Source organism: Salvelinus alpinus, chromosome 20 (genome assembly GCF_045679555.1).
Source record: "Salvelinus alpinus chromosome 20, SLU_Salpinus.1, whole genome shotgun sequence".
In the NCBI taxonomy this organism is placed as follows: Eukaryota; Metazoa; Chordata; class Actinopteri; order Salmoniformes; family Salmonidae; genus Salvelinus; species Salvelinus alpinus.
In genome coordinates, this window is record NC_092105.1 from 31,938,544 (window position 1) to 31,964,716 (window position 26,173).

General features: G+C 45.5%; 1 protein-coding gene across 22 annotated transcripts in view; it reads right to left on the reverse strand.

Moving 5' to 3' along the window:
• Positions 1–26,173, reverse strand: part of clasp1a (cytoplasmic linker associated protein 1a) — a 90,704-nt gene that overhangs the window by 1,945 nt on the left and 62,586 nt on the right. For 3 of the 22 annotated variants that reach the window (XM_071355284.1, XM_071355285.1, XM_071355300.1), the window contains 33 exons: positions 25,997–26,142; positions 25,379–25,514; positions 25,090–25,160; positions 24,920–24,979; positions 24,102–24,179; positions 22,675–22,842; positions 22,130–22,176; positions 21,862–22,035; positions 21,092–21,118; positions 18,580–18,687; positions 18,054–18,110; positions 16,986–17,150; positions 15,322–15,426; positions 14,244–14,306; positions 13,438–13,541; positions 12,975–12,998; positions 12,403–12,514; positions 12,114–12,246; positions 11,587–11,650; positions 11,035–11,198; positions 10,703–10,781; positions 9,529–9,672; positions 8,621–8,725; positions 5,372–5,518; positions 5,049–5,155; positions 4,565–4,693; positions 4,075–4,213; positions 3,531–3,780; positions 3,182–3,241; positions 2,789–2,979; positions 2,360–2,488; positions 1,986–2,192; positions 741–857 (listed from right to left, as the gene is read on the reverse strand). In XM_071355284.1, coding sequence (XP_071211385.1) covers positions 741–857; positions 1,986–2,192; positions 2,360–2,488; positions 2,789–2,979; positions 3,182–3,241; positions 3,531–3,780; positions 4,075–4,213; positions 4,565–4,693; positions 5,049–5,155; positions 5,372–5,518; positions 8,621–8,725; positions 9,529–9,672; positions 10,703–10,781; positions 11,035–11,198; positions 11,587–11,650; positions 12,114–12,246; positions 12,403–12,514; positions 12,975–12,998; positions 13,438–13,541; positions 14,244–14,306; positions 15,322–15,426; positions 16,986–17,150; positions 18,054–18,110; positions 18,580–18,687; positions 21,092–21,118; positions 21,862–22,035; positions 22,130–22,176; positions 22,675–22,842; positions 24,102–24,179; positions 24,920–24,979; positions 25,090–25,160; positions 25,379–25,514; positions 25,997–26,142 — 3,810 coding nt within the window. The remainder of the gene's footprint in view (positions 1–740; positions 858–1,985; positions 2,193–2,359; positions 2,489–2,788; positions 2,980–3,181; positions 3,242–3,530; positions 3,781–4,074; positions 4,214–4,564; positions 4,694–5,048; positions 5,156–5,371; positions 5,519–8,620; positions 8,726–9,528; positions 9,673–10,702; positions 10,782–11,034; positions 11,199–11,586; positions 11,651–12,113; positions 12,247–12,402; positions 12,515–12,974; positions 12,999–13,437; positions 13,542–14,243; positions 14,307–15,321; positions 15,427–16,985; positions 17,151–18,053; positions 18,111–18,579; positions 18,688–21,091; positions 21,119–21,861; positions 22,036–22,129; positions 22,177–22,674; positions 22,843–24,101; positions 24,180–24,919; positions 24,980–25,089; positions 25,161–25,378; positions 25,515–25,996; positions 26,143–26,173) is intronic. The other 19 variants (XM_071355286.1, XM_071355289.1, XM_071355287.1 and 16 more) reach the window with 19 other exon arrangements.

Genomic DNA, 26,173 nt, shown 5'->3' on the forward strand with positions numbered 1-26,173 from the left:
AAAAAAAAGCGAATTTCTTTCAAAAACAAGGACATTTCTAAGTGACTCCAAACTTTTGAACGGTAGTGTATATATGGGGCGGCAGGTAGCCTAGTGGTTAGCGCGTTGGACTAGTAACCGAAAGTTTGCAAGATGGAATCCCCAAGCTGACATGGTAAAAATCTGTCGTTCTGCCCCTGAACAAGGCAGTTGACCCACTGTTCCTAGGCCGTTACTGAAAATAAGAATTTGTTCTTAACTGACTTGCCTAGTTAAATAAATGTTAAATAAAAATAAAATATATCTTAGATTCTCCCCTTTTCAATCGACTCACTATTTACCCCCTTCCAATGGTTATGCTGGGGAGAAAATCTTAGCTCTAAATTGTTTAACCTGTAATCAAGGCTTTGTAGTATTGCTAATCATGGCTATGCCACAATAGCAATTTTGCCACCTAATTGCAGGGTATGTATACTAGTAGGCCTAGTTGGATAAGGCTGAATATGCACATGATGGAAGTTAGAGGTAAAAATGAATTATTTAATGGAAAATGCATTGACTAAAATATGACTAAAATTATCCAGTTTTACTCGACTGATAATAACAAACTAAGAATGATGAAATTACTCAAATGTGACTAAGACAAAACCTAAATCTAAAATAGCTGCCAAAATGAACACTGGTGTGTGGTGTAGTGTGTGTGTCTGTCAGTCAGGACTTTGAGATGCTGATCGAGAACATGACAGTGGTGGGTAGTGTACCTTGCTGCCTGTGAGTAGCTGCAGGTGTGGTTTGAGCTCTTCTCCAATCACGGAGTAGATGGCCACCAGACAGAACACACTGGCCTTGCGAACACTACTCTCCGTGTTGTCATAGCCCTGGGAACAGATTTACGACGATCAGTATTAATGGACTGGCTGCCAGAAGGAAATACAGACAGAGAAACAAGTGCACACACACATTCACAAGCAGCAATCAGTGAACACACACACGTACAGAACACACACCGAGTCATTGGGAATGTGGGAGCAGTGGCAGATGTGTGTGCTCAGGGATCGAGTACAGGCAAACATTTCCATATATAAATAAGGCAAACTGTTCCCACTGTCCAAATATGAACATGAACAAATATGGTATAGGCCTAGAAACTGCCAAGGATTTCTCTAGATTTTCTTTCAATGCCTCCTTTCCCTAATCCTGCATTCACAGTTCTTAACAAAGTCATCTGCAGAACTAAAACAAATTTAGATCTAAGAAAACAGAGAAACACTTATTTTACTATGCAGTCATAATATGATTGAGGCATTTGCTGTCTGTCCACCACTCCATACACAACTCCACACCTACATAGACACATTTCCAGGTACAAATAACTGTTCCCATAGTCCAAATATCAACATGAACAGATACGGTGCAGATACCGTCAGGATGTTTCTACTTTTCCTCCCACAATGCCGCCTCCACTAGTCCCGCATTCGATACAATAAAATAATATATGCCACTTGGGACACACTTCATTGATCCATGCTGAAATTGAACCCACAACCTTGGTGTAGAAGGTCCAATTCAGCTGTTTTTATCTCAATATCAAATCTTTTCTGGGTAACAATTAAGTACCTTACTGAGATTGTTTTCTATTAAAATGGTAAAAAAGAAACAAAAATAGCTTCTTAGCAAAGAGCAATTTCTCAAGCAAGAATTTAACAAAGACTGTCTGGAAGTGGTCTGAGTGGGGAGGGGAAAACTAGCTGTTATTGCAGAGAGGTTTGGAACTCTCTTATTTGTCTATTAACTAATTTACCACCTGGTAGGTAAAAATTCCATCGCACCAAAACAGCCTGAAATTTCAGGCAGTATTTTCAAACAGCTCTTACACTAAAAGGTAATTATCATAATTTGACAGTATTATTCCAACCAGTGTGGCAATATATATAAAATCAGTTTTGACAGCACTGGGCCACACTCTTACCAAACACTCATAATGCCAAACAGGACCAGATTCTCACCTGCAGTAGTCCTGGTATGATATCAGGCAGCAGCTGGTGGAGGGACTCCTTGGTGATGCGTTCTATTACCTTGGTCTGCATCTTGATGGCAGCCAGGTTGATGGGGTAGTCAGCCGTCTGGACGATAGGACACAGCACCTTGATACACTGCTCTGGGTGGATGGAGCCGGCTAGGGTGGAGGCAGCCTCCTCCGCTGCCCGTACCACCTGGACAGAGAGGGAAGAGATCACTCATAATGCCTTTGTATATGGTGTGTACAGAGAGAACAGGACAGGTCCTAGTACCGAGGCATGGGGGGACACCCTTGCTTTTTCAGATGCCTATTGTGTAAAAGGCTATAGAGCAATAATGTAAAGAATAAAAGGAGTTGTACCTCCTTGTGGGAGTCTTTGTGTGCCTCCAGGGTCTTCATGATGGTGAGTTCAGCATAGTTCTTGAAGCGGGCCGGTTGGTTTCTCAGGATCTCCTTCAGTACCCGCAGAGCCAGGGCCCGGATGGTGTGCTATATGAAGGGAAGAGGAAGAATGAGTGTCCATTAAACCTCAAAATATACACATACTTTACAGCCCTGCTGGAACCATGCATGTCCACCACACACACCCACACCCACAGCCAAACCAAAACCTTCAACCCGTAGCAAGGCTTTCAAGTTAGCAGCTTAATAAACAAGCTATTTGGTAGTAAAGCTGCTGTCTAGTTATTCTGTATGCATGTGTTTGACACAATCACAATCATTGCAAGTAAAACCTTTGAAATAGCAGTGATCTGCATAATCAGAGCTGCAGGAGTATAGGATCCCTACGTCTTTATCTCCCAGTGTTTCCAGAAGCAGTAGGAGGATGGTCTTGAAGTGTTCGTCCCACACGGCCAGGCTGTCCTCTCGTGTGATCTTCAGCAGCTCCACCAAGGCCCCCTTACGCTCATCCACACGCTCATTGTGATTGGACAGCTCCTTCAGAAGATCTGCCACAAGGTCTGAGTGGTCCTGGGAGCCTGAGGAGAGGACAGAGGGGAGCACTGGGTGAGTGGTATGGCCCATACACCCCTCAGGCATACTTAGCGAGCTAGTATCCCCATGAACACAGCAAAAGTGACAGGGAATCACTCAAGACATTGAAATGGATGGCAATGGAAACAGCAATGAAACACTATAAAAAATTAAAAAAACAACAGTCATAGAGTAGTGAGTCTTTACCAGGAGCAAAGCCCTTAGGCAGCACCATCTTGTTTTCACCACTGCCGTCCTGCCGACGGCCTGTAGTGGGAGGGAGGGAGGGGGTGAGGAGGAAGGTAGACAATCAGGAGGGAGGACTGACTATAGCCAGCAGACTCACTATTCACTGGTAGAGGGCTATCCTATTCCCAATGTTTTTCATTAGCCACCATGTAACACTAGAATGGGCCAAACCTATTCTTTCTTTGTGTTGCCAAAACCTGAAGACGCCACACCATCATGTCATGACATTACAGGATGGATCAGAGTTGGTCAACATGGAGGTGGCGTCACAGGGTTAAGGGTCAAGCAGAGGTCAAAGGTGACTCACAGTCTCTGAACTGTTCCACGTCATCGTCGAACACGGCCTCCTTTAGGGCACTCTTGTCGTAGGATGAGGTGATGGTGTCCCCATACCCGTAGGGGGCGAACTCCCTGGCCCGCGGCCCGGAGAAGGAGCGGGGAGACGGAGTGTTGAGGAGGGAGGTCTTGTTATCCAAGGCTGTACGCCCACCCTCCACCACATCCAGCCCCAAACGGGCATCTGAGCCTGGGGAGGACGCCACACCTTCACGCCCCACCTGAAGAGAGAGATAGAAAAGAAACATAGTTGTAGTCAGTTTTTATGTCTTAAAGATGACAACTTTTGATGTAAAAAGAGCTTTATAGATTAACGTGATTGATTGTTACTCATGCATGTGAAAATGGCTATGATAACCAGGGAGGAAGAAACAGGAAGCAACAGATTAGCCTAAATCTACACTTGATTTAACAATTAGCTATTTTGTAATGTGCTTCTCGTTGATGTCCCTTTCCTTCTCCAACATCAGTGTCAGTCAGTCAGTTTAATTTCCAGAGCTGAGGTAATGACTCACAGCATCGTCCCTCTTCCCTCTTGGTTCGTTGAGGTCCTCCTGGCTGCGATAGCTGAAACTCTGGATGGCCTCTGTGACCCCTCGCAGGGAGCTGTAGATCTCATCAGAGTTCATGTTCTCTGTGTCATACTCCAACATACTGAGACAGAGGACGACAGGGGTGAGGGGTTATATACAGGGTGGTAAGGACAAAAACAAACACAGAGACAAATACTCACACGAAGAGACTAGTTGTTTTAGTCTTATACCATGCAAGGGCTCATATTCATTGCTGTAGGTAAAATATGTATTTTGAATGCAGCTCTGACCATCGATGATTGGCGTGATGCTATAACTAAGAAGGGAGAGATAACTATCCAGAGAAGACTGGATGCCATAATGCAACATGAGACTTGAATCCCAAGGAATCCCTATTGGTCGAGCGAAATTTGGAGGACTTCCAGTCCCGCCCCTCCTGGGGCCCTGAGGCCCTGCCCCCTAGGAGTGTTACCTGGGAGAGTACGCTCTGCGGAGGACCCTGAGGGCGGGGCCAGAGGGGGTGGAGGGAGGCGGAGGAGGATGAGGGGGAGGGGGGTGCTTAGACAGCCCATCGCCACTCCAACACCCACCCCACAACCGACTGTGGCCACAGCACAGCACGGCCACGAGGGAAGGATGGACAGAAGGAGGAGGGAGAGAACGGGGCAAGGTGGGGGCAACAACACAAGGGATCACACACACAGAGAAGAGAGAAAGAAGGAAAAAGAGAGAAAGAAGAAGGGAAGAGTGCAGCAGAGGGAGGAGAAAAGAGAAAAAGACACTAGTCTGATCTGAGTTGAGGTTAGAGGTCGGCATGCATTAACAAGGAAAGAGTATTAGAATGCATGGTGAAGAAGAACAAGCCATCAACCAGCGCTCCGTGGTTTAGCCATGCATTAGGAGACACAATGACACTATCCCTGTAGATAAAGGTCTGAGAAAAGGGAGGTACGTACCTCGGAGACAGCCCACCGTGGGAGCAGTTGGTCGGAGAGGTGAGGGGGCTGGTCCGGCTGGGGGTGTGGCGGGGTGGGGTCCGCCCAATAGTGTTGCTGGGAGAACTCTGAGAAATAGAAAGAGAAAAACAAGTTCATGACTTACAAAACGTAATAATCGAAGATCATGACCAAATGGAATGAAACCATTGGATCGCATACAAGTGAATTAACTAATCTACCTCAGAAATAGGTTCAAAAGCTCAATCTTTCAAATCACCCCACCAAAATTGACATGGCTGCTAGTGTAAACACATCATATATTCCTGGTTGTATTCCTTTACCACGCTGCTGGTGTTGCTGGAGTTCTTGAGGTGGTTGTGGAGCAGCTTGGTGGCCCCGTCCTGGAAGGTCTTGGGCAGGGCTCCCAGCAGCATGGTGAACTCCGGGGTGTTCAGCTCAAACAGAGAGATCAGCACCACCTGTGCCGCCTGGGGGGCAGAGGACAGAGGGACATACAGTAGTCAATAGTGGGTTATGGACTACCTGGGGGGCAGAAGGGATAGGTACATACAGTAGGGAGCAGAGGGGATAGGTACATACAGTAGGGAGCAGAGGGGATAGGTACATACAGTAGGGAGCAGAGGGGATAGGTACATACAGTAGGGAGCAGAGGGGATAGGTACATACAGTAGGGAGCAGAGGGGATAGGTACATACAGTAGGGAGCAGAGGGGATAGGTACATACAGTAGGGAGCAGAGAAGATAGGTACATACAGTAGGGAGCAGAGAGGATAGGTACATACAGTAGGGAGCAGAGAGGATAGGTACATACAGTAGGGAGCAGAGAGGATAGGTACATACAGTAGGGAGCAGAGAGGATAGGTACATACAGTAGGGAGCAGAGGGGATAGGTACATACAGTAGGGAGCAGAGGGGATAGGTACATACAGTAGGGAGCAGAGGGGATAGGTACATACAGTAGGGAGCAGAGGGGATAGGTACATACAGTAGGGAGCAGAGGGGATAGGTACATACAGTAGGGAGCAGAGAGGATAGGTACATACAGTAGGGAGCAGAGGGGATAGGTACATACAGTAGGGAGCAGAGAGGATAGGTACATACAGTAGGGAGCAGAGAGGATAGGTACATACAGTAGGGAGCAGAGAGGATAGGTACATACAGTAGGGAGCAGAGAGGATAGGTACATACAGTAGGGAGCAGAGAGGATAGGTACATACAGTAGGGAGCAGAGGGGATAGGTACATACAGTAGGGAGCAGAGGGGATAGGTACATACAGTAGGGAGCAGAGAGGATAGGTACATACAGTAGGGAGCAGAGGGGATAGGTACATACAGTAGGGAGCAGAGGGGATAGGTACATACAGTAGGGAGCAGAGAGGATAGGTACATACAGTAGGGAGCAGAGAGGATAGGTACATACAGTAGGGAGCAGAGAGGATAGGTACATACAGTAGGGAGCAGAGGGGATAGGTACATACAGTAGGGAGCAGAGGGGATAGGTACATACAGTAGGGAGCAGAGGGGATAGGTACATACAGTAGGGAGCAGAGAGGATAGGTACATACAGTAGGGAGCAGAGAGGATAGGTACATACAGTAGGGAGCAGAGAGGATAGGTACATACAGTAGGGAGCAGAGAGGATAGGTACATACAGTAGGGAGCAGAGGGGATAGGTACATACAGTAGGGAGCAGAGGGGATAGGTACATACAGTAGGGAGCAGAGGGGATAGGTACATACAGTAGGGAGCAGAGGGGATAGGTACATACAGTAGGGAGCAGAGAGGATAGGTACATACAGTAGGGAGCAGAGGGGATAGGTACATACAGTAGGGAGCAGAGGGGATAGGTACATACAGTAGGGAGCAGAGGGGATAGGTACATACAGTAGGGAGCAGAGGGGATAGGTACATACAGTAGGGAGCAGAGGGGATAGGTACATACAGTAGGGAGCAGAGAGGATAGGTACATACAGTAGGGAGCAGAGGGGATAGGTACATACAGTAGGGAGCAGAGGGGATAGGTACATACAGTAGGGAGCAGAGGGGATAGGTACATACAGTAGGGAGCAGAGAGGATAGGTACATACAGTAGGGAGCAGAGGGGATAGGTACATACAGTAGGGAGCAGAGGGGATAGGTACATACAGTAGGGAGCAGAGGGGATAGGTACATACAGTAGGGAGCAGAGAGGATAGGTACATACAGTAGGGAGCAGAGAGGATAGGTACATACAGTAGGGAGCAGAGAGGATAGGTACATACAGTAGGGAGCAGAGGGGATAGGTACATACAGTAGGGAGCAGAGGGGATAGGTACATACAGTAGGGAGCAGAGAGGATAGGTACATACAGTAGGGAGCAGAGGGGATAGGTACATACAGTAGGGAGCAGAGGGGATAGGTACATACAGTAGGGAGCAGAGGGGATAGGTACATACAGTAGGGAGCAGAGGGGATAGGTACATACAGTAGGGAGCAGAGGGGATAGGTACATACAGTAGGGAGCAGAGGGGATAGGTACATACAGTAGGGAGCAGAGGGGATAGGTACATACAGTAGGGAGCAGAGGGGATAGGTACATACAGTAGGGAGCAGAGGGGATAGGTACATACAGTAGGGAGCAGAGGGGATAGGTACATACAGTAGGGAGCAGAGGGGATAGGTACATACAGTAGGGAGCAGAGGGGATAGGTACATACAGTAGGGAGCAGAGGGGATAGGTACATACAGTAGGGAGCAGAGGGGATAGGTACAGTAAACAGTGTGTTAGGTGGGCTTCCTCTGGGAAGTAGGGTACAGACATAATAGTCAATAGTGGGTTATGTATTTATGTATTCCTACAGAGAAGCCCTTTGCTCCACTAAGAGCTATGTCTGTTGTCAGGTATCCCTACCAGTGGAAGGCTTGGAGGTACACAGTGAGTAGTGTTATATACTGACTAAAACAGTACTGAGAAACCATTGGTCACTTTATCAAACACGTTTTTGCAACTATCGCTGTAATAGAGTCCATTATATGTTTGCGGTAAGAGACATCATGCTTCTAGCAGGTCAGATATTGCTTCCAACAAGCACTGAGACATTCCCTTAATAAGCACAATGTTAAATCAAGTGATTCCTTCTACTACAAACGACCATGTTAGCATGCATATGGGCAGGGTGTTAATGTGGTTCAGAACAGACAAATGTGTTCGGCACAGAGAACAGAAGAGGAAAAACAGCAGTCAAGTTTTCACGTGGTTATTTAGCAATGACATCGGCCGGTAGAACTCTCACTTCAAAAAACAAAGCAACAATCCATTCTCACAGTCCTTACATAAATACTGTTTAGTGTTTTGTTGGCCAACAAAAGTATTTTCACTCTCAAACCAGTCCATTTATCCACAATCAAAATAGCAAGGCATAGCTATTGCAGGTTAGAGCGAGCGATAGAAAGGGCTAGAGAGGGTAAAGGTGAGGTGGAGAGGCCACACTTGAGATCGTTTCCCACTCGTTGAGGCAGTTTGGTGTCGGTGCAGCTCGGCGGGCGGAGCGTGCTTGGCATTGGACAGTGATTGGTTGATGAGCCACTACCTGCTTACACCTCTCTTCCAGGTGCCCCTCCCCGGCCTGCTGGGACAGTAAGGCTGCCGTACCGGACCTGCCTGATAGCTCCTCCACCACCCAGTTATGAAGGGTCTGGGGCACAGTGGCAGGGGGGTAGAATTATGGGTATTGTAGTTTTGACAAAGGAAAGCAGATGTTTATAGTAGTACACTACTATAAACCTAGACATGGTTATAGCTGTAAGCCGGGTTCTCCTGTGGGATGCAGTTGAGGTATATCAAATTTGGTTCTATTATAAAACAATAAAAAGCATTAAGAAAAATATCTTTCCCCCACCATCAAAGGTCATTTTGAGTCTACCTGTTTTTAGTACCCTACTGCGTGAGATACGCCTTGTGTTTAAACACTAGCTAGTTGAGGACTTCATTTGGAACTAGTGGAAAAACAAACAACCCAAGAATATACACGTCCTGCCTCAGCACAGGGAGATAGTGTCTGCTAACCCAAGCTCATTCCTGGTGGCACATGGCATCATTGACAACCGCTTAGAACATCAACGAATACAAACAAAGGAGGTAAAACCCACTGGATCGATAGCTACAGTACATAACTAGATCTTAATATCAATAACATTGAAAAACTATTCAATGCAATTCCTCTAAAAGGATGGGTTCTGAGTTTGTTAAGATTTATCAACAAATGATAACACACTTAATCCAAGTGAATATATCATAAAAAACAGTTCAAGCTGAATTTGTTTGAGGAAGTAGGCTAATCCAGCTGCTGTACTATTAGCAGTGCAGTATTCGCATGGCTTTCTGCCTGGACAGCATGTGGTTCAGCTAGTCCTTATAGAGCAGACCATAGGGACTACATCACCTACTGCAGCAGATACCTACAGTAAGTAGTAGTTCCTACTTCCCACTGAGACATACCTTCCTGACGTCAGAGCTCTTGGGTTCTGTGGTCCACGTAATGATGCGAGATACAGCCAGTCGCGTTTCACTGGAGTTGACAAAGTCTGTAGGATCCATCTGTCTTCCCAGTGACTCTATGTACTTCAGGATGGCCACCTTCACCTGTGTGATACACACATGGTTTAGCTTCACGATACACACATGGTTTAGCTTCACGACACACACATGGTTTAGCTTCACGACACACACATGGTTTAGCTTCACCATACACACATGGTTTAGCTTCACCATACACACATGGTTTAGCTTCACCACACACACATGGTTTAGCTTCACCATACACACATGGTTTAGCTTCACCATACACACATGGTTTAGCTTCACGACACACACATGGTTTAGCTTCACGATACACACATGGTTTAGCTTCACCATACACACATGGTTTAGCTTCACGACACACACATGGTTTAGCTTCACCATACACACATGGTTTAGCTTCACGACACACACATGGTTTAGCTTCACCATACACACATGGTTTAGCTTCACGATACACACATGGTTTAGCTTCACGATACACACATGGTTTAGCTTCACGATACACACATGGTTTAGCTTCACGATACACACATGGTTTAGCTTCACGATACACACATGGTTTAGCTTCACGATACACACATGGTTTAGCTTCACGATACACACATGGTTTAGCTTCACGACACACACATGGTTTAGCTTCACCATACACACATGGTTTAGCTTCACCATACACACATGGTTTAGCTTCACCATACACACATGGTTTAGCTTCACCTTACACACATGGTTTAGCTTCACCTTACACACATGGTTTAGCTTCACCATACACACATGGTTTAGCTTCACCATACACACATGGTTTAGCTTCACCATACACACATGGTTTAGCTTCACCTTACACACATGGTTTAGCTTCACCTTACACACATGGTTTAGCTTCACCATACACACATGGTTTAGCTTCACGACACACACATGGTTTAGCGTCACCATACACACAGGCATTTAGCAAGTTTACTTTTAAAATGTTTGACAATATCACCATTGTACTGTAGTTACTGGCATATGAAATCTTAAATTGTTAGACCCAGAGCCAACCCTCAAAACAAACACAATGATCTAGTTATGTGACCTTCTCTGCATACTGTACCTTGAGGTTGGGTGTCTGTGTCTGATCCACAATGAACCTCATCAGGATGTTAAACTGCTGATCAAACGGAAAAGACTCCCTGAGAAGAACAAAACAATATTAGTTACTAAATTAAATGAGCGAAATTACACTCAAAATTGTATTTTCACACGACTGAGCCAAAAACAACTGTAATGAGCTGGGCTAGTTACAAATCCACCATAGTCGCTAGAACAGTGCTGAAAAGGACTGTAAAAAGAAAATATCCAAGTCAACACAGTTTGGTTTGGGTCGGCATGATAGTGTAAAAATGGTTTGAGATGTTATTGGAGGGGGGATTTAGAGGTCCATACCTGGTGATGTCCAGAGCCTTCTGAACCTTGGCCTGGACAGACCCCAGCAGGTCAGCACCCATCTTCTTCAGTAGCTGGGTGAGCAGGACGAACAGCCAGTCCTGCAGGTCCTCTCTGTGCACCAGGATAAAGTCTACCAGAGTCTCTAGAAACATACTGAACACCTGAGGAACACACACACACACACACACACACACACACACACACACACACACACACACACACACACACACACACACACACACACACACACACACACACACACACACACACACACACAGCTACCATCAACAACTGACAACATATCATCTTTATAAGTAACAACACAGGCAATAAGTGTCTGTATAGTAGAAAACTGAGAATAAAAACACACACTTACTCTCTGTTGTTAAAATCCACACCAAAGCAGGCCATGCAACAAAACACACTCAATTAGTTTTCAGACAAATCCCTGCTAAGCAATGGGTTTTTGAATTTCAAAAGTAAAAGTTATGAGTGAGTATCATTGTATTGATATGAAATGTTCAAACAGCTGAACATCCTGTCACCTACCTTGCTGTGTGGATCTGCAAACATTCTGGTGAAGATTTCACAGAGTCTCTTCAGCTCCACCCGGCTGCAACACACAACAGCATCCGCCGGCACACATGAATAAACATAGGCACACACAGACATCAGAGAGGCTTGACGTAAAGCGCCTCCTTCAGGATACAGAATGCTGGAGGCCTGACAGGGAAACTAAGAGAGAGCCGACAGTGAAACTGCTTTGTCTGAAATTCATCTTTAACTGCACAATCTGACAGGCGGCTTTATACCTGCAGGCTGCTCACAAAGTCATTTCTCCCCCAATTAAGGAAAGCTATAAAACGAAACCGATCGCAGGACCCTTGACATAATCGCCTCTTCAAAAGTTGGACATTTTCAAAAAGGAAATGACCATGAAATATGAACAAACACAGCAGGCACAACACTCTAAACAGAAAATATACCTTCTCCAAATTCTACATTAGAAACACAAACCATTACTTTATCCTTATAGATTCCTTTGTATAAGGTCCACCCCCCTGCCCTGGGCTGACCTGAGTATTCTTTGACTCTTCAGCAGGTTCTGCAGTCCCAGCAGTCCCTCCTTCCTCTCAGACCAGTTGGAGCTGGCACAGTGGTTGAGTACCTCTGCCACATCCTCTGTCTGACGCAGGTAGTGAGGGATACCTAGATAATGACAATAATTTATACAATTTAGCAGACGCTTTAATCCAACGTGAGTACGTACATTTTAGCATATGTACATCTAGTGGGAATCAAACCTACTACCTTTGTGTTGCTAGTGCCACGTTCTTATCAACTGAGTAACACAGGACAACATACCTCCGTTTCGGGAGCCGTACGACCGTTCCGAGCAGGCGCTGGACGCATCACTGTTAGCGTCATCGTCAGAATAGATACCAGGAGACTCATAGCGCCGCCTCATAGGCTTCCGCTGTTGGGAGGGGAATGGGGAGGGATGGGTTAATGGTGAGTTCATAGGTCATAGGACCAGGAGAAAAGTGGGACAGACAGACTAAAACTCTAGGAAAAGCTTGTTCACTCAAACTCAGCCATGATGTAGGATTTGATGAGCTACGACGCACAATTTCTAGTAGGTTGCCATTCGCAATGAATGAGGTATTGCCATGCAATTTGTTCCAACTGTTGATTTATCATGATTGATATGGACATGCAATGAGATTATTAAGTTATGTTATAAGAATGCATACTGTTAATCATAATATGGGAGATTTTATTGAATAATAAATCAAATCTGCCAGTTAGGCTTTTAGGCTAAGGGCAACATTTAGTGATAATAATATAATATATATAATATAATATTTTGCATGTACAATCTTTGTTGATTAGTGAATAGAATGAACATACAAACGGTACACAAATTGGACAATTACCTTATTTCTGGAGTCTCCTAATAGCTGAAGTTAAAGAATGAGTTAACCAATGAGGAAAGAAGAAAAGAGGTGAACTGTCAAGGGAAAACATGAGTGCAGTCCTGCTGGTGAGTAAAAGAAGCCATTTTAAAATGTTTTTCTCTACACATTAGCAATGTTGAATTACTTGCAGTCTAAGTTTATCCCCCATATATATTCTGATAGTCATACACAAACCAACACAAGCACTCTTGATGATTTCATGTCATTACATTTGACTTCTTAATGCAGTTATTTTCTGCCAAATGCAAAACAGGCAAAACCTCCTGGGAGTAATTAGATTAAACAAGGCCCACAGCAAAAATCCAAACACTGCATACAGCTCCGCATCAATCCCTCGGCCATTAACTGTCACTCTATCTTGAGACAAACGGTAGTGATGTCTTCAGAACTGGCAACCGGTAAGAGTTGATTGGTGACTTACCAGTGCGTCAGCCACAGCAGCCTCCACCTCAGTGCCAGTGTTGAGGACTCTCATGGCGTTCACCGAGGCAGAAATGCGGGCCTGGTGGATCAAACCAAATCGGTCTGGGGGGGGGAAGAGAGGGGTGAGAGGAAACAGAGGAGAAAGCCATTGGAATTGATGTCAGGGACTTACCTCAGAATACGGTAATCAAATCTCAGGTAAGACATGGCAAAGAAATTAAAGAGTTTGGCATGAAAACACCAAAAAGCTTGAAACTGAAACACCAAAAAGCTTGAAAATGAAAACACCAAAAAGTTTGACTGATAAATGAAAAAAGATGCTGAAATAAAGATGAAGAGGCACCAACCACCAAAATAAATCACCACAGAATGACTTGTTGAAACACCTCATGAAAAATGAAGAAAAAAGAACCCCACTGACACATGCAGACAGGAAAATAAAACAAATCTGATATGAGATACTTAATACACTAAAGTACAAATACATTATACAACGTCCAAAAAGTCAATAACAAGGAGAAAATGATATAGGTGGGGATATCATGATTACGCAGTATGAAACACAAGCATTTTAAAATAAAATCACAAAACATCATATTGAAGCAGAGGACCACAGCACATACTATGAAAAATCTTCTTGTCAATTAAAAGAAAAGACCATTACAAGCTTGAAAAGTTGGAATAAATGTTGCCTCAGGGTGGGCACAGCAGGGTGGGCACAGCCCTCACAGTACTATGTATGGACACATGCTGGCATAGTCACTAATATGGGGGACGGGGAAAGGGGTGGGGCATGCAGGTCACCTGACTGGCTGTGGGGGTCAGCCGTGGATAAGGCGCTGGTAGAGCGGGAGGTACGTCGGGAGGCTGCAAGGGACAGGACGGGTGAGTGACACCAGCGGCGTTAGTGACACATACACGACAGGTACCGTCCTCTGTAGACGACCAAGGCTCAGCGCCTGGCTGCATTCAGCTACTATTGCTATGACCAACCAGCCAAACAGGGGGTGCTTATATTTGTCCTGTTTCACACATGTACAAGTGTGTGTTGTGAAATGGAAGTGTGTTTTTTTTTGCATATCCCACGGCGACCCTGGAGCAATTAGGGTTAAGTGCCTTGCTCAAGGGCAGATTTAATCTAGTCAGCTCGGGAATTCAAACTAGCAACCTTTCGGTTACTGGCCCAATGCTCTAACTGCTAGGCTTCCTGCTGCCCACATCTACAACAGTCATAGGGTAGGAGGGGTATCCCTCACGCATCCCACTTTGTCACACAATTTTGTTGCTTTTTCCCCCTCTGTCTCACATGACAAAGCAGTGACAAAGTTGTGTCCTTTCCTGTAATGTGACAGCAACACAGGAAAGAGCAGAGAAGCAGGTCAGCTATGGACATTGAATACGATGATGCACAGTAAACTGTTTACTGTAGTCACTGCCTTTTTTCTCTGCCTCTTGATTTAGATTTATTATGAGATATGTACAATAAATCAATAAATCATTGGAGAAAAATTTTCAAACCGAATCCTTCAACATCCAGAGATTGTGATCTTTTGGTGGTAATTTATTACACATTCAAAGACACAGAAACGTACTTATATAGGATAACATTCGGAGCATTCCCAACAAAACAGACAGAAGATATTCTATTCCAGAACCTTTGAGAGGGTTAGTGCATGCAGACTAGATCAGAACAGGCAAAAGGAGAGGTCTATACGCCTTAGTTCTCGAGTGGGATCTTCTATCTAGATGTCCTGGGGTGTAGAGAGGCTGGGACAGAGAGTAGGGGTCTAGAGGAGGGGGACTAAGAGACTGAGGGGTGTGTACTAGTGGGCCTTGCTGCTTCCAAGAGGCTTCCTGGTGTCCGGTTGGTTGTGGTACTCACCAAGAGGCTTGAAGCCCCGAGCAGGGCTGGTGTCTCGGCTGCTTTCCCTAGATGTGTCCCTGCTGCAGCCCTGACTCATGCTGGGCCGGGGGATACGGCTCCTTGCTAGCGTGTTGTAGGAGGAGAGAGGAGTACCAGGAACAAGAGCTTTACCACACAGCCTGGCTGTCAGTAAGACGGTAGAACACAGGTTTGTGGTTAGTGAGGTGAGGCCTGGGGTGGGGCTGGGGTTGGAGACTGGGTGGAGAGTGGGGTGAGGGGGAGGAGGACTCTGGGGCGTGGTGCTGGGTTGGAGTATGCTGGACGTCAGGTTAGATTTTAAACACCTACGTTAGCGCAAGTCAGTTATTAAATGTTTTTCTTATTTCACGACAAGGTTAGGTTGTCTGTGAAAAGACTTTTGGTATGACCGTAGCTTACAACAGATACAGAGTTAACATACAAAACAAAAACAAAAAAGATAAACAATAACAAATAAATAAAAAATAAGAGGGTATAACATGGTTTGGTCAAATCACCAAAGGAAATGAAAGACAAACAGTTATATTCAGTTATTGTTATAATAAAAAAAAAACATATGATGAAAAAAGACGTCAAGAAGAAAACCAACTACATATCAATGGAAAACTTTCATTACAACACATAATTGTTTATTGTGTGTATCCATCATTTTTAAATCTCATCCATGGACAGATATAAAAAAGGCACCCTTCCCAACTCAGACGATGGTATTGTTTACAACAGACTGACAGACAGACAAGAGGGTGACCTCAGACAGCACACTGATAACAAGCCAAGATGGAGAGAGCTGGTTGGTCAGCCCTGGCATTGAAGAAATACACAGACCAATCAATCACAGCGATAGCACAGAGTCAGAGAAGAGCCAGTGACTCAGACTGACTGGAAGGACATAAGCTGGGCTGCTGATGACCAGGCTAGCCCTACAGAGGCTCATCCACTTTCCTGAAAAAGGAGGCACCACCCCATTGATGTGACACGCCTGGAAGATGCTAACAAATACAACCAAGATGAGAGCCCTCCCAAAACACAGTTCTACTTAGCTGCTAACCTAGACAGACAGTTATAGTCTGAAGAAGCTGAAAGACAAACTCTTACCATTCACCCTCTACTAGGGGCCTTGACTTTTGCCATTCAGCATTTTTTCATCCATTATTTGAGTGCAAAAGGTACTTCATAATAGAACTATGGGGGTCCCTTGTTCAAGGCTTATCTTCTGTGTTTGTGTTTCCTTGTTTTGTGTTTATGACCAGGAAACCTAGATCATGTATATCTGAGCTTCAAAGGACCCTCTTGGTGTACTGTATATACTGTTATCACTAGATAGATGGGAGAGTGCAATGACGGCGTTGGGCATATCATCGGTGTGGTATTATTTATCAAGCATTTCGCTACACCTGCAATAACATCTGCTAAATATGTGTATGTGACTAATAAAATGTCATTTGAGCAGCATGTGCTGTATGCTATGTATGTGCATCCGGTGTGTAGGTTATATAATGCACTGTTTATTAAAGCAGTTACTTAGTTACTATGTGCGTTGTTAGCAAATGACAAATGTATTTTTCCTAGTGTATAGTGTGCATGCATGCTCTATGTTGGGTTTACTTGCATGATGCTGATATTGTGATATAAATGTCCCTTACCTAGGCCCAGTCTGTTAGGCGAGGAATCTCTACTGCAGCCCTGGCTGCGGGGGACCTTGCTCCTCTTGTCTGCAGGAGTGCTGGAGGTTGCGGGGGGCCTGCTGATCCTCCCGTACCCAGACGAGTGGCCCAGCAGCTTGCCAGGGGAACTGGAGCGACTGCCAGCTGCAGCAAGGATAACACACAGGACCCACAGTCAGAGAGAGTGAGACATTACACCCTTTCAGACAAGATATGATGGGTCACAGCGAGTGACGCACCTCTCCATGGCATGCTGGGAAGGTTCTGTCACGGCTCAAAGCTGAATTCCCTCATGCTCTGCCTCCCTCTTTCTGGGGATGTTTCATTACTTCAATGTTTCTAAAGGCATATGTTGCTTTTATTGTGGTAATAACACCTAGCAGACACTTTTATCTAAAGTGACTTACAGTACAGTGAGTCCATAATATGTGTATGTGATCCCAGTGAGAATTGAACCCACGACCTTGGCTTTGCTAGCGCCACACTCTTACCAACTGGGCACATACAATTTGTTTAGAGTGCTTTGGGACAATGATATTCTCTGTATATCCTACTAGGCGGATAACATAGACATGTGGTTTCAGCTTCGATGAGATAAATAGTGACAGACAAACAGATAATAAACAGTTGCAGGACAAACAAGATGGGGTTAAATCCAGGGTGTAACTGGGCTTTGGGAAAACAAACCAGTGATTATAACAACAACAACAACGACAACAGTTCAGAGGACATAGACAACCACCAATATTAACGACATTGGACAACAACCAATATAAACAACATTGGACGACAACCAATATTAACAACCAAAATTAACAATCAACAATTTAAGATAATAAGGCAATGCGGAAGGAACCACGTATTCTACAATGCAAACTCCAAACAGCTTGTGAGACTATAAAAAAAAAAGAATTATAATACAGACACTTGAGTTGAATGGAGCATGCTGGTATGACGTGATGAGTCTAAAAACTAAAAGAATGAGTTGATTGACATGCAGAGATCTGCAGAGGATGAAGGGGCGGTACTAAGAACTGGACGCTTTACTCTGATTGGATGAAGTTCGGGCCTTACCACCCCCAGTGGGGTTAGCAGATCTGGATCCTGTGGTTGTTATGGTAGCGAGCGGCAGAACAGGACGTGAAAATAAAAACGGTCAATGTGACAGGAAGTAGTGTTTACCCAGCATGCACTGGGTCAGATGTTAACTGTGCATGTCATGTTACACGTGCAATAATCATTGAAGCCCCTCAAAGCTTCTCAGACACAGAGAGAGAAAAACCACACACAAGACACAAATACATCTTGTGAAAAGGTGCAGTAATAACAGTGGTTCCAAGTTCCTTCAGGATGCTGAAGTATATGAGGTAAAATATCACACAGACTGACGAGAGAAACTGAAGGAGAACCTAGTATGACCTCACAGCAGGCAGGTTAAACGTCATACTGAGGGTTTACATGAAAGAGACTGGAGATGACAATGTGGACTGGCTTCCCTGTGTTCAGACAGTGTGCAGTGAGGGATAAATTTTGCTGACAGTGTGTGTGTGTGTGTGTGTGTGTGTATACTCACGCTGGGACTGGGACATCATTTTGGCTCGGCTGCGCCCCCTGCTGTCAGTCACAGTAGCGCTGGCTCCGACGGCATTGCCGGAGCTTGTTCTCCTCGTACGCACACGGCCTGGAGACAACAACACACACACAGGGAGAGATGGACACACACACAGGGAGAGATGGACACACACACAGGGAGAGATGGACACACACACAGGGAGAGATGGACACACACACAGGGAGAGATGGACACACACACAGGGAGAGATGGACACACACACAGGGAGAGATGGACACACACACAGGGAGAGATGGACACACACACAGGGAGAGATGGACACACACACAGGGAGAGATGGACACACACACAGGGAGAGATGGACAAACACACAGGGAGAGATGGACACACACACAGGGAGAGATGGACAAACACACAGGGAGAGATGGACAAACACACAGGGAGAGATGGACAAACACACAGGGAGAGGTGGACACACACGCAGGGAGAGATGGACAAACACACAGGGAGAGATGGACAAACACACAGGGAGAGATGGACAAACACACAGGGAGAGATGGACACACACACAGGGAGAGATGGACAAACACACAGGGAGAGATGGACAAACACACAGGGAGAGATGGACAAACACACAGGGAGAGATGGACAAACACACAGGGAGAGATGGACACACACGCAGGGAGAAATGGACACACACGCAGGGAGAGATGGACACACACACAGGGAGAGATGGACACACACACAGGGAGAGATGGACAAACACACAGGGAGAGATGGACAAACACAGGGAGTTAGTGAGAGAGTTGAAGAACCTACACTATAAATGATACTGTATCCAGGAAGCTGTTCACCACAGTTCACTACAACACAAAACACTGAAAGAAACTACTATAAACAGATGGTGACAAAAGACCTGGCTGAGGAGAGAGAGTGTTCTGAAACACAGATATAGGGAGAAACAAACAGAATATTTCTACAGATTCCCACAAAGACCACATTCTCACTCAAGGGCGCCATCAAACATGCATTGGATCTGAGAAAGGTTTGTCTTGGTTTTGCTTTTTTATTATAGTTTTTTGTTGTTGTACTTTTTACTCCTTTTTCTCCCCAATTTCGTGGTATCCAATTGGTAGTTACAGTCTTGTCCCATCGCTCCAACTCCCATATGGACTCAGAAGAGGCGTAGGTCGAGAGCCATGCGTCCTCCGAAACACGACCCTGCCAAGCCGCACTGCTTCTTGACACACTGCTCGCTTAACCCAGAAGCCAGCCGTACCAATGTGTCGGAGGAAACACCAGCGTCAGCGTGCATGCGGCCGGCATGCCACAGGAGTTGCTAGAGCGTGATGGGACAAGGACATCCCGGGCGGGCACACCCTCCCCTAACCTGGACGATGCTGGGCCAATTGTGCGCCGCCTCATGGGTCTCCCGGTCGAACCCAGATCTGTAATGACGCCTCAAGCACTGCAGCGCCTTAGACCCCTGCGCCACTTGGGAGGCCCGAGAAAGGTTTGTCTAAAGCAACTAGTAACATGACCCAACACACCTTGCTTTGGAACATGTCAAACTGTGCATATTATACACAATGTATGACATTCATTAGCAAAATCCCACATATAATGTCTCTAGCATTATCATACTTGTAATCCAGCTAAGTAATGTTCCTAAAAGCTAGGACAACACAGACTGACACTGAGAAAGTGATCTCTTTCCACAACAGCAGGAACTTGGCCCTAAATTAAGGAACACCGTAGCCAATAATAACTCTTACTTTCAGACAGTCTTCATAAGCGCTTTGTTAGAATGTGGGCGGAAGCTATGACCTTATTTTCATTGGAAGATGTTTGTTATGCGAGGTCCTCCTTAGTCAGAAAATGTTGCACTAGATTCTAGAACAACCGCATTACACAACAGGATAGGGGACAGCCCTTTCTTTAAACAAACAACAAACTTTGGGTCTAGAAAGTCTCAGTGACATGTAGATACAGGGGACTAAATATAGAAAACCAAGAGGTAGACGATCAGCTTGAGAAGCAGGCAAGACTAAACCTCAGCGGCCTCTGACCCCTAACTCAGACCACTCACACACAGACAGAGACCACAGGGTGGGCGAGTTTCCCTGCATGCAACATTCACCTTTACACAAATACCACAGGGTCCTTTCCCTTCGCTAATCACTAATAAACAGTACAAAATGTAAAGGACAACGACTTAGGAGGATAACAAAATGAGTTGTGTATAACGTGCGGGGGAGGAGAGGTGTTGTGCTGTGTTGACTGCAGATAGCTATCTAACCATGTCTGTCGTCAGTAATCAATTATTACCGTGTTGGTCAAACATGCAGACCTACCAGATATACCAGACGAAGAGGTCAGAATGATGTAGTAGTGCACTATGGGTTAAGTTAGTGTGTAGACAACACGGAAAAGAGGACAGACAGGAGGGAGGGGGGCCAGTCGAGCAGTTGACTGTCCCCGACAGACACGGAACACAAACACACAATCTTACCAGTATCAATTTTACCAGGTGTGCCATCTTTTGAGCATAACGCAAAGCAAGGTGGGGGTGGGGGGGGGGGGGGGGGGTGGAGCAAGTGGAAGAAGAGGTATAGAGTTAGACATTAGCACCAGTTAGGCAGGAGAGAGAGAGAGGAGAGAGAGACAGAGAGGAGGGGTGGGGAAGGAGAGAGATAGTGGTGACAGGGAGAGGCAGGAGTGAAAGAGGGAGAGAGAGGTGAGTGAGCGGGAGAAAGAGGTCTCATTGGTAAAGGACTGCAAGCAGTACACTCCACAGGGATGTGTTAGGGCAAGAACAGAGGGACAGCATCTGGATTGCAGCACGCTTCAGTATCAAACTGCGCCATTTTCGGGGGGTTCATCATTAATTATCACAATCTTAAATATTGATATAAAGGTCAGTAGCCATAACTTGGCTAGAGTGATTATAGGCAGCCATTTGTCATGTTTAGTTTAATTAGTTTACAGACAAACCTTCTGGCCTTTTTGTATGTTTCTCTTCAGAGCACAGCTTAACGATGTCTTACTAACAACATCACATGAATTAACATATCCACTCTGGCCATAAAAACCAGTGGTTTTCAGATTAATATTTCTTCTAAATAACGTAATTAAGACATTGTGGAGACTTTGAGAAATGACTGTTGCAGAACTGACATCCTGTGACCATGACATTTTGAAATATAGTTTGGTGTGGTGTGTGTGGGGTAGTTAGGGCCTGGCATAGATGGACCTGGGGAGGGGGGGTAGTGTGTGTTTTACCTAGTGAGGCGTAGGAGCCTGGGGGCAGGGCAGCTGCTGAGCTGAAGGGAGAAGCGGAGGGCACGGTGATCAGGCGTGACTTGGCGCTGGCCGCGGCGTTCACGTCGATATCACTACGGGAACGTTGAAGAGAACCGCCGGAGTTGGAGTTCACCCTGGAACTCACCATCTTACCTGCCATGGGGGAGAAGTTGAAATATCAACTGATTATAAAAACATATAAAAAAGGTGACATGGAATAAACCCCACATTTTAGTAGTACTCTTACCCCTTGTCATGCTGCCTCCTATGGCACTCTTGACAGACAGGGGCCGGCTGAGACAGAAGGACACACCACCATGAGGTTAACAAACAGATTTATGACAAACAGCCCAGCATCGCTGTGCATCAAACTGTCAAAACAAGACAAAGTCATAGGTCTGGACATTAGTACAGGGCTCGGACCCCTCTGATGATGAGGCAGAAAAACCATCCTCAGTCTTAAGAGTAAAATGACATCACTCTGTCCAAATCCCAACTCCGGCCTCATCATAACAAACACTGTGCTGGTGAATCATGGTATATGAGATCAATGGTCAACAAGCAGAGGAGGATGATTAAACTGGATCAACCAATAAATCACTCCCAGTGTTTTCCTAATCTGATAATAATTGCTGTGCATGAGGTAGACATATCCATTAGTGCTATCTTAAAATCAATGTTAAATACCCTTTTAAATCTCTTTCCACACATCCTTATGAATCATGGTAACATTTCACAGAAATGGAGGAAAGGGTGGATGGATGACGAGAGGAAGGAGAGGGGATATCTTACTTGAGGCTCTCCTGTGAGGAGGAGGATGAGCGGTCTGATTGGGGGAGAGACACGACACTGTCAGAACTCTTCAGGTGAGACTGCAGAGCCTTCTGATAGGTTGACTCCAGGGCCTGGAACAGATGCTCCGCCTCCCGGCTGTAGTGGCCATGGAAACCCCAATAACACCTATGGGTGAGGGAGGGAGGGGGGAGACAAGGTCAGAGGTCACATGAAGGTCACAGACGTCACAGCCCCTTGTATAAGTAGATGAACATAACTGTCAGCACACGACTCATATGACAGCACACCTGACTCTGAATAAACTACATGACCAAAGGTATGTGGACACCTGCTTGTCGAACATTTCATTCTAAAATCATGGGCATTAATATGGAGTTGGTCCCCCTTTGCTGCTGTAACAGCCTCCACTCTTCAGGGAAGACTTTCCACTAGATGTTGGAACATTGCTGCGGAGGCTTCCATTCAGCCACAAGAGCATTAGTGAGGTCGGGCATTGATGTTGGGCTATTAGGCCTGGCTCGCAGTCGGTGTTCCAATTCATCCCAAAGGTGTTCGATGGGGTTAAGGTCAGGGCTCTGTGCAGGCCAGTCAAGTTCTTCCAAACCCAATCTTGACAAACCTTTCTGTATGGACCTCGCTTTGTGCACGGGGGCACTGTCATGCTGAAACAGGAAAGAGCCTTCCCCAAACTGTTGCCACAAAGTTGGAAGCACAGAATCGTCTAGAATGTCATTGTATACCGTAACGTTAAGATTTCCCTTCACTGGAACTAAGTGGCCTCGCCCGAACCATGAAAAACAGCCTCAGACCATTATTCCTCCTCCACCAAAGTTTACGGTTGGCACTATGCATTCGGGCAGATAGCGTTCGCCTGGCATCGCCAAACCCAGATTTGTCCGTCGGACTGCCAGATGGTGAAGCGTGATTCATCACTCCAGAGAACGCGTTTCCACTGCTCCAGTGTCCAATTGCGGCAAGCCGAAATTTGACGAGCTGGCTTGTTGGAAAGGTGGCATCCTATGACGGTGCCACGTTGAAAGTCACTGAGCTCTTCAGTAAGGCCATTCTACTGCCAATCTTTGTCTATGGAGATTGCATGGCTGTAAGCTCGATTCTATACCCCTGTCAGCAACAGGTGTGGCTGAAATAGCCGAATCCACTAATTTGAATGAGTGTCCACATACTTATGTATATATACTGCACCTCACCGCCGGAGAAAGTGACATATGAAACAATGCTTTGTAATTAAAAATCCAGAAGCATTAATACTTTTTCAAATGATGACTAGCAGTAAAATGAGAGACACAGACAGACGGCATATTATTCCATATCGTCATCCACTTGTGTCGGTCGTGAACTGCTAAGACTTGAGGACAAATTCTGACTCATTTACAAAAATAAACAACCCCCCCAAAAAAACTTACTTTCTCGCGACCGATCTGGCCTCTGAGTCAGCATCATGGATCCCTTTCTTGATGGTTTCAGTCAGAACAGCCACGTGCCTGGTGGGGTAGTAGGGAAACATGACAGAGACAACTTCAGGTACAGCAGCCAGGAAACCACAACTACACCAATGGAGAGGACACACAGACTTCCTCATTTCCCTTGAGACTTCAGTATACACTCCTCTCTTCTTCTCTTCTCCACTCTCCTTCTCCACAGGGGGAAAGTGACCACACAGCACGCTTTCTACATGCTTTTAAAAATCTCAGCAGGGTTGTCACGGCAACCACTGGGGACGCTCCGTCGAGGATTCTGATGGTGATGGCTCGCTCCAGCCCTCCAGCATCATCAATTTAACTAGGGATCATCAGTCGCCCAGTCAACCAACACCCAACTACTTACAGTAAATGTCACACGGCAGAGAGTAGAAGAGAAGTGAGGAGTAGGAGCGGAAAGAGGGAAATCTAAAGCGCAGCACCAACAGGAAATGTGAATTATTATGTGGATTATAATTTATATTTTTGTAGGGGTTGATATGATTTTCGTAAGGGAAATTTCTAAGCGAAAATTATGAACTTCAGAAGCCTTTTTAAACCTCAAATACATTACATGTTTTAAATATCCTGCATTGCAGTTTTCCTGCAACAGGGAGATCAAATTAAGATTCTACATCTGTACACAAACACAAATATTGGTTGGATCCTGAGCAGAAAAGCATGCTACAGTCTGTTGTTAGTGTTTATGTCCTGGATGAATAGTATTAGCATGCAGGGTGAATGCTGAAAGGGTGTGTGTTTACCTCTCCAGTGTGTGTGTCTGCCACTCCAGTAATAACAGCTCTAAGAACTCATAACTGCGCCTGCAGAGAGAAGACATGATGAGCGTTAACACATTATAAGGGAAACCTCAGGAAAAGCTAGAAGATTTTCACACAAAGTAACATCACACAGAAAGTCCTCGAGTCGTTACCTTCTGACGGCCACTGATTTGGACATGCAGTTACTAGTGATGATGGGTATGAGACGTGAGTAGTGTGTGTGCTGGAAGAGAAGAGGAAGTACCAGACATCATCCAATACAGCTTATTTCACACCTCCCAGTGTCTTAACATTTTGCAAGCAGACATCATTCCAACTGAGTAATAAATACATCAGGAAATGATTTATTTTACAGTAGAAAATGCATGAATCACACTCATCCACTGTTGGTCAACCCCTGACATATATGATTGCCCGTGCATATGTGTGTACAGTACTCACCCTGAGGATGAGACGTATGGCTGCCATGCCAGACGTGGCCATCACCTTGGCACTGTTGGGCACCAGGTTGAGCAGTGTGGGCATCAGGGTCTCTGCACAGTGGTCAAACTTGTTGCCCAGCAACATGGACAGGTATCTGAAGAGGAAAGGGGAGAGATTCAAGACATCAAAACAATAATCAATCAGTTTTCAAATCTCCACATATACATTTGATTTGAGGTTCTAGACTAGTGTACCCGTACTTAGATATGAGGCAGTAGCAGCCTACAAGTTTTCCAGACTCAGAGTGGTTAATTGTCAGTCAGTGATGTGCTCCTAATGTGGTAGTGATGATGAGCGATAGAGCGGAGAGTCAAGATCCACATATAAAGAGTATCCGGGTTGATGGACTGACAGACCAGGCCAGGCGAGACCAGGTCGCTTTCCTCATGTTAATGTAACCCCTTCACTGAGGCATTTCACCTGAGCTGCTACATCTCTAAATCATCTCTCTGGTCAACCTTTACTCACCCCGAGTCTGAGATAGCACCTCTTGGAACAGATAGGTTCAACAGTGTAGTTAACTCTACTTGGTGTGGAAGACTGAGGTTGAAAGCGGTTTTGTCTGCAGGTCCTTACCCCAGTGTGATGCAGGCCTCTCGTACCACCTGGGACCTCAGGTCTTTAGCTGACAGCTTCAGAGGGGCCTCCAGCAGACGGAGCTGCTGAGGGAAACTATCATACTCCAGCGCTCCAGCCAGGAGCAGAGAACGAACCTTCTTCAGCTAGAAAAAAAGGAAACACAAAGAACTATAA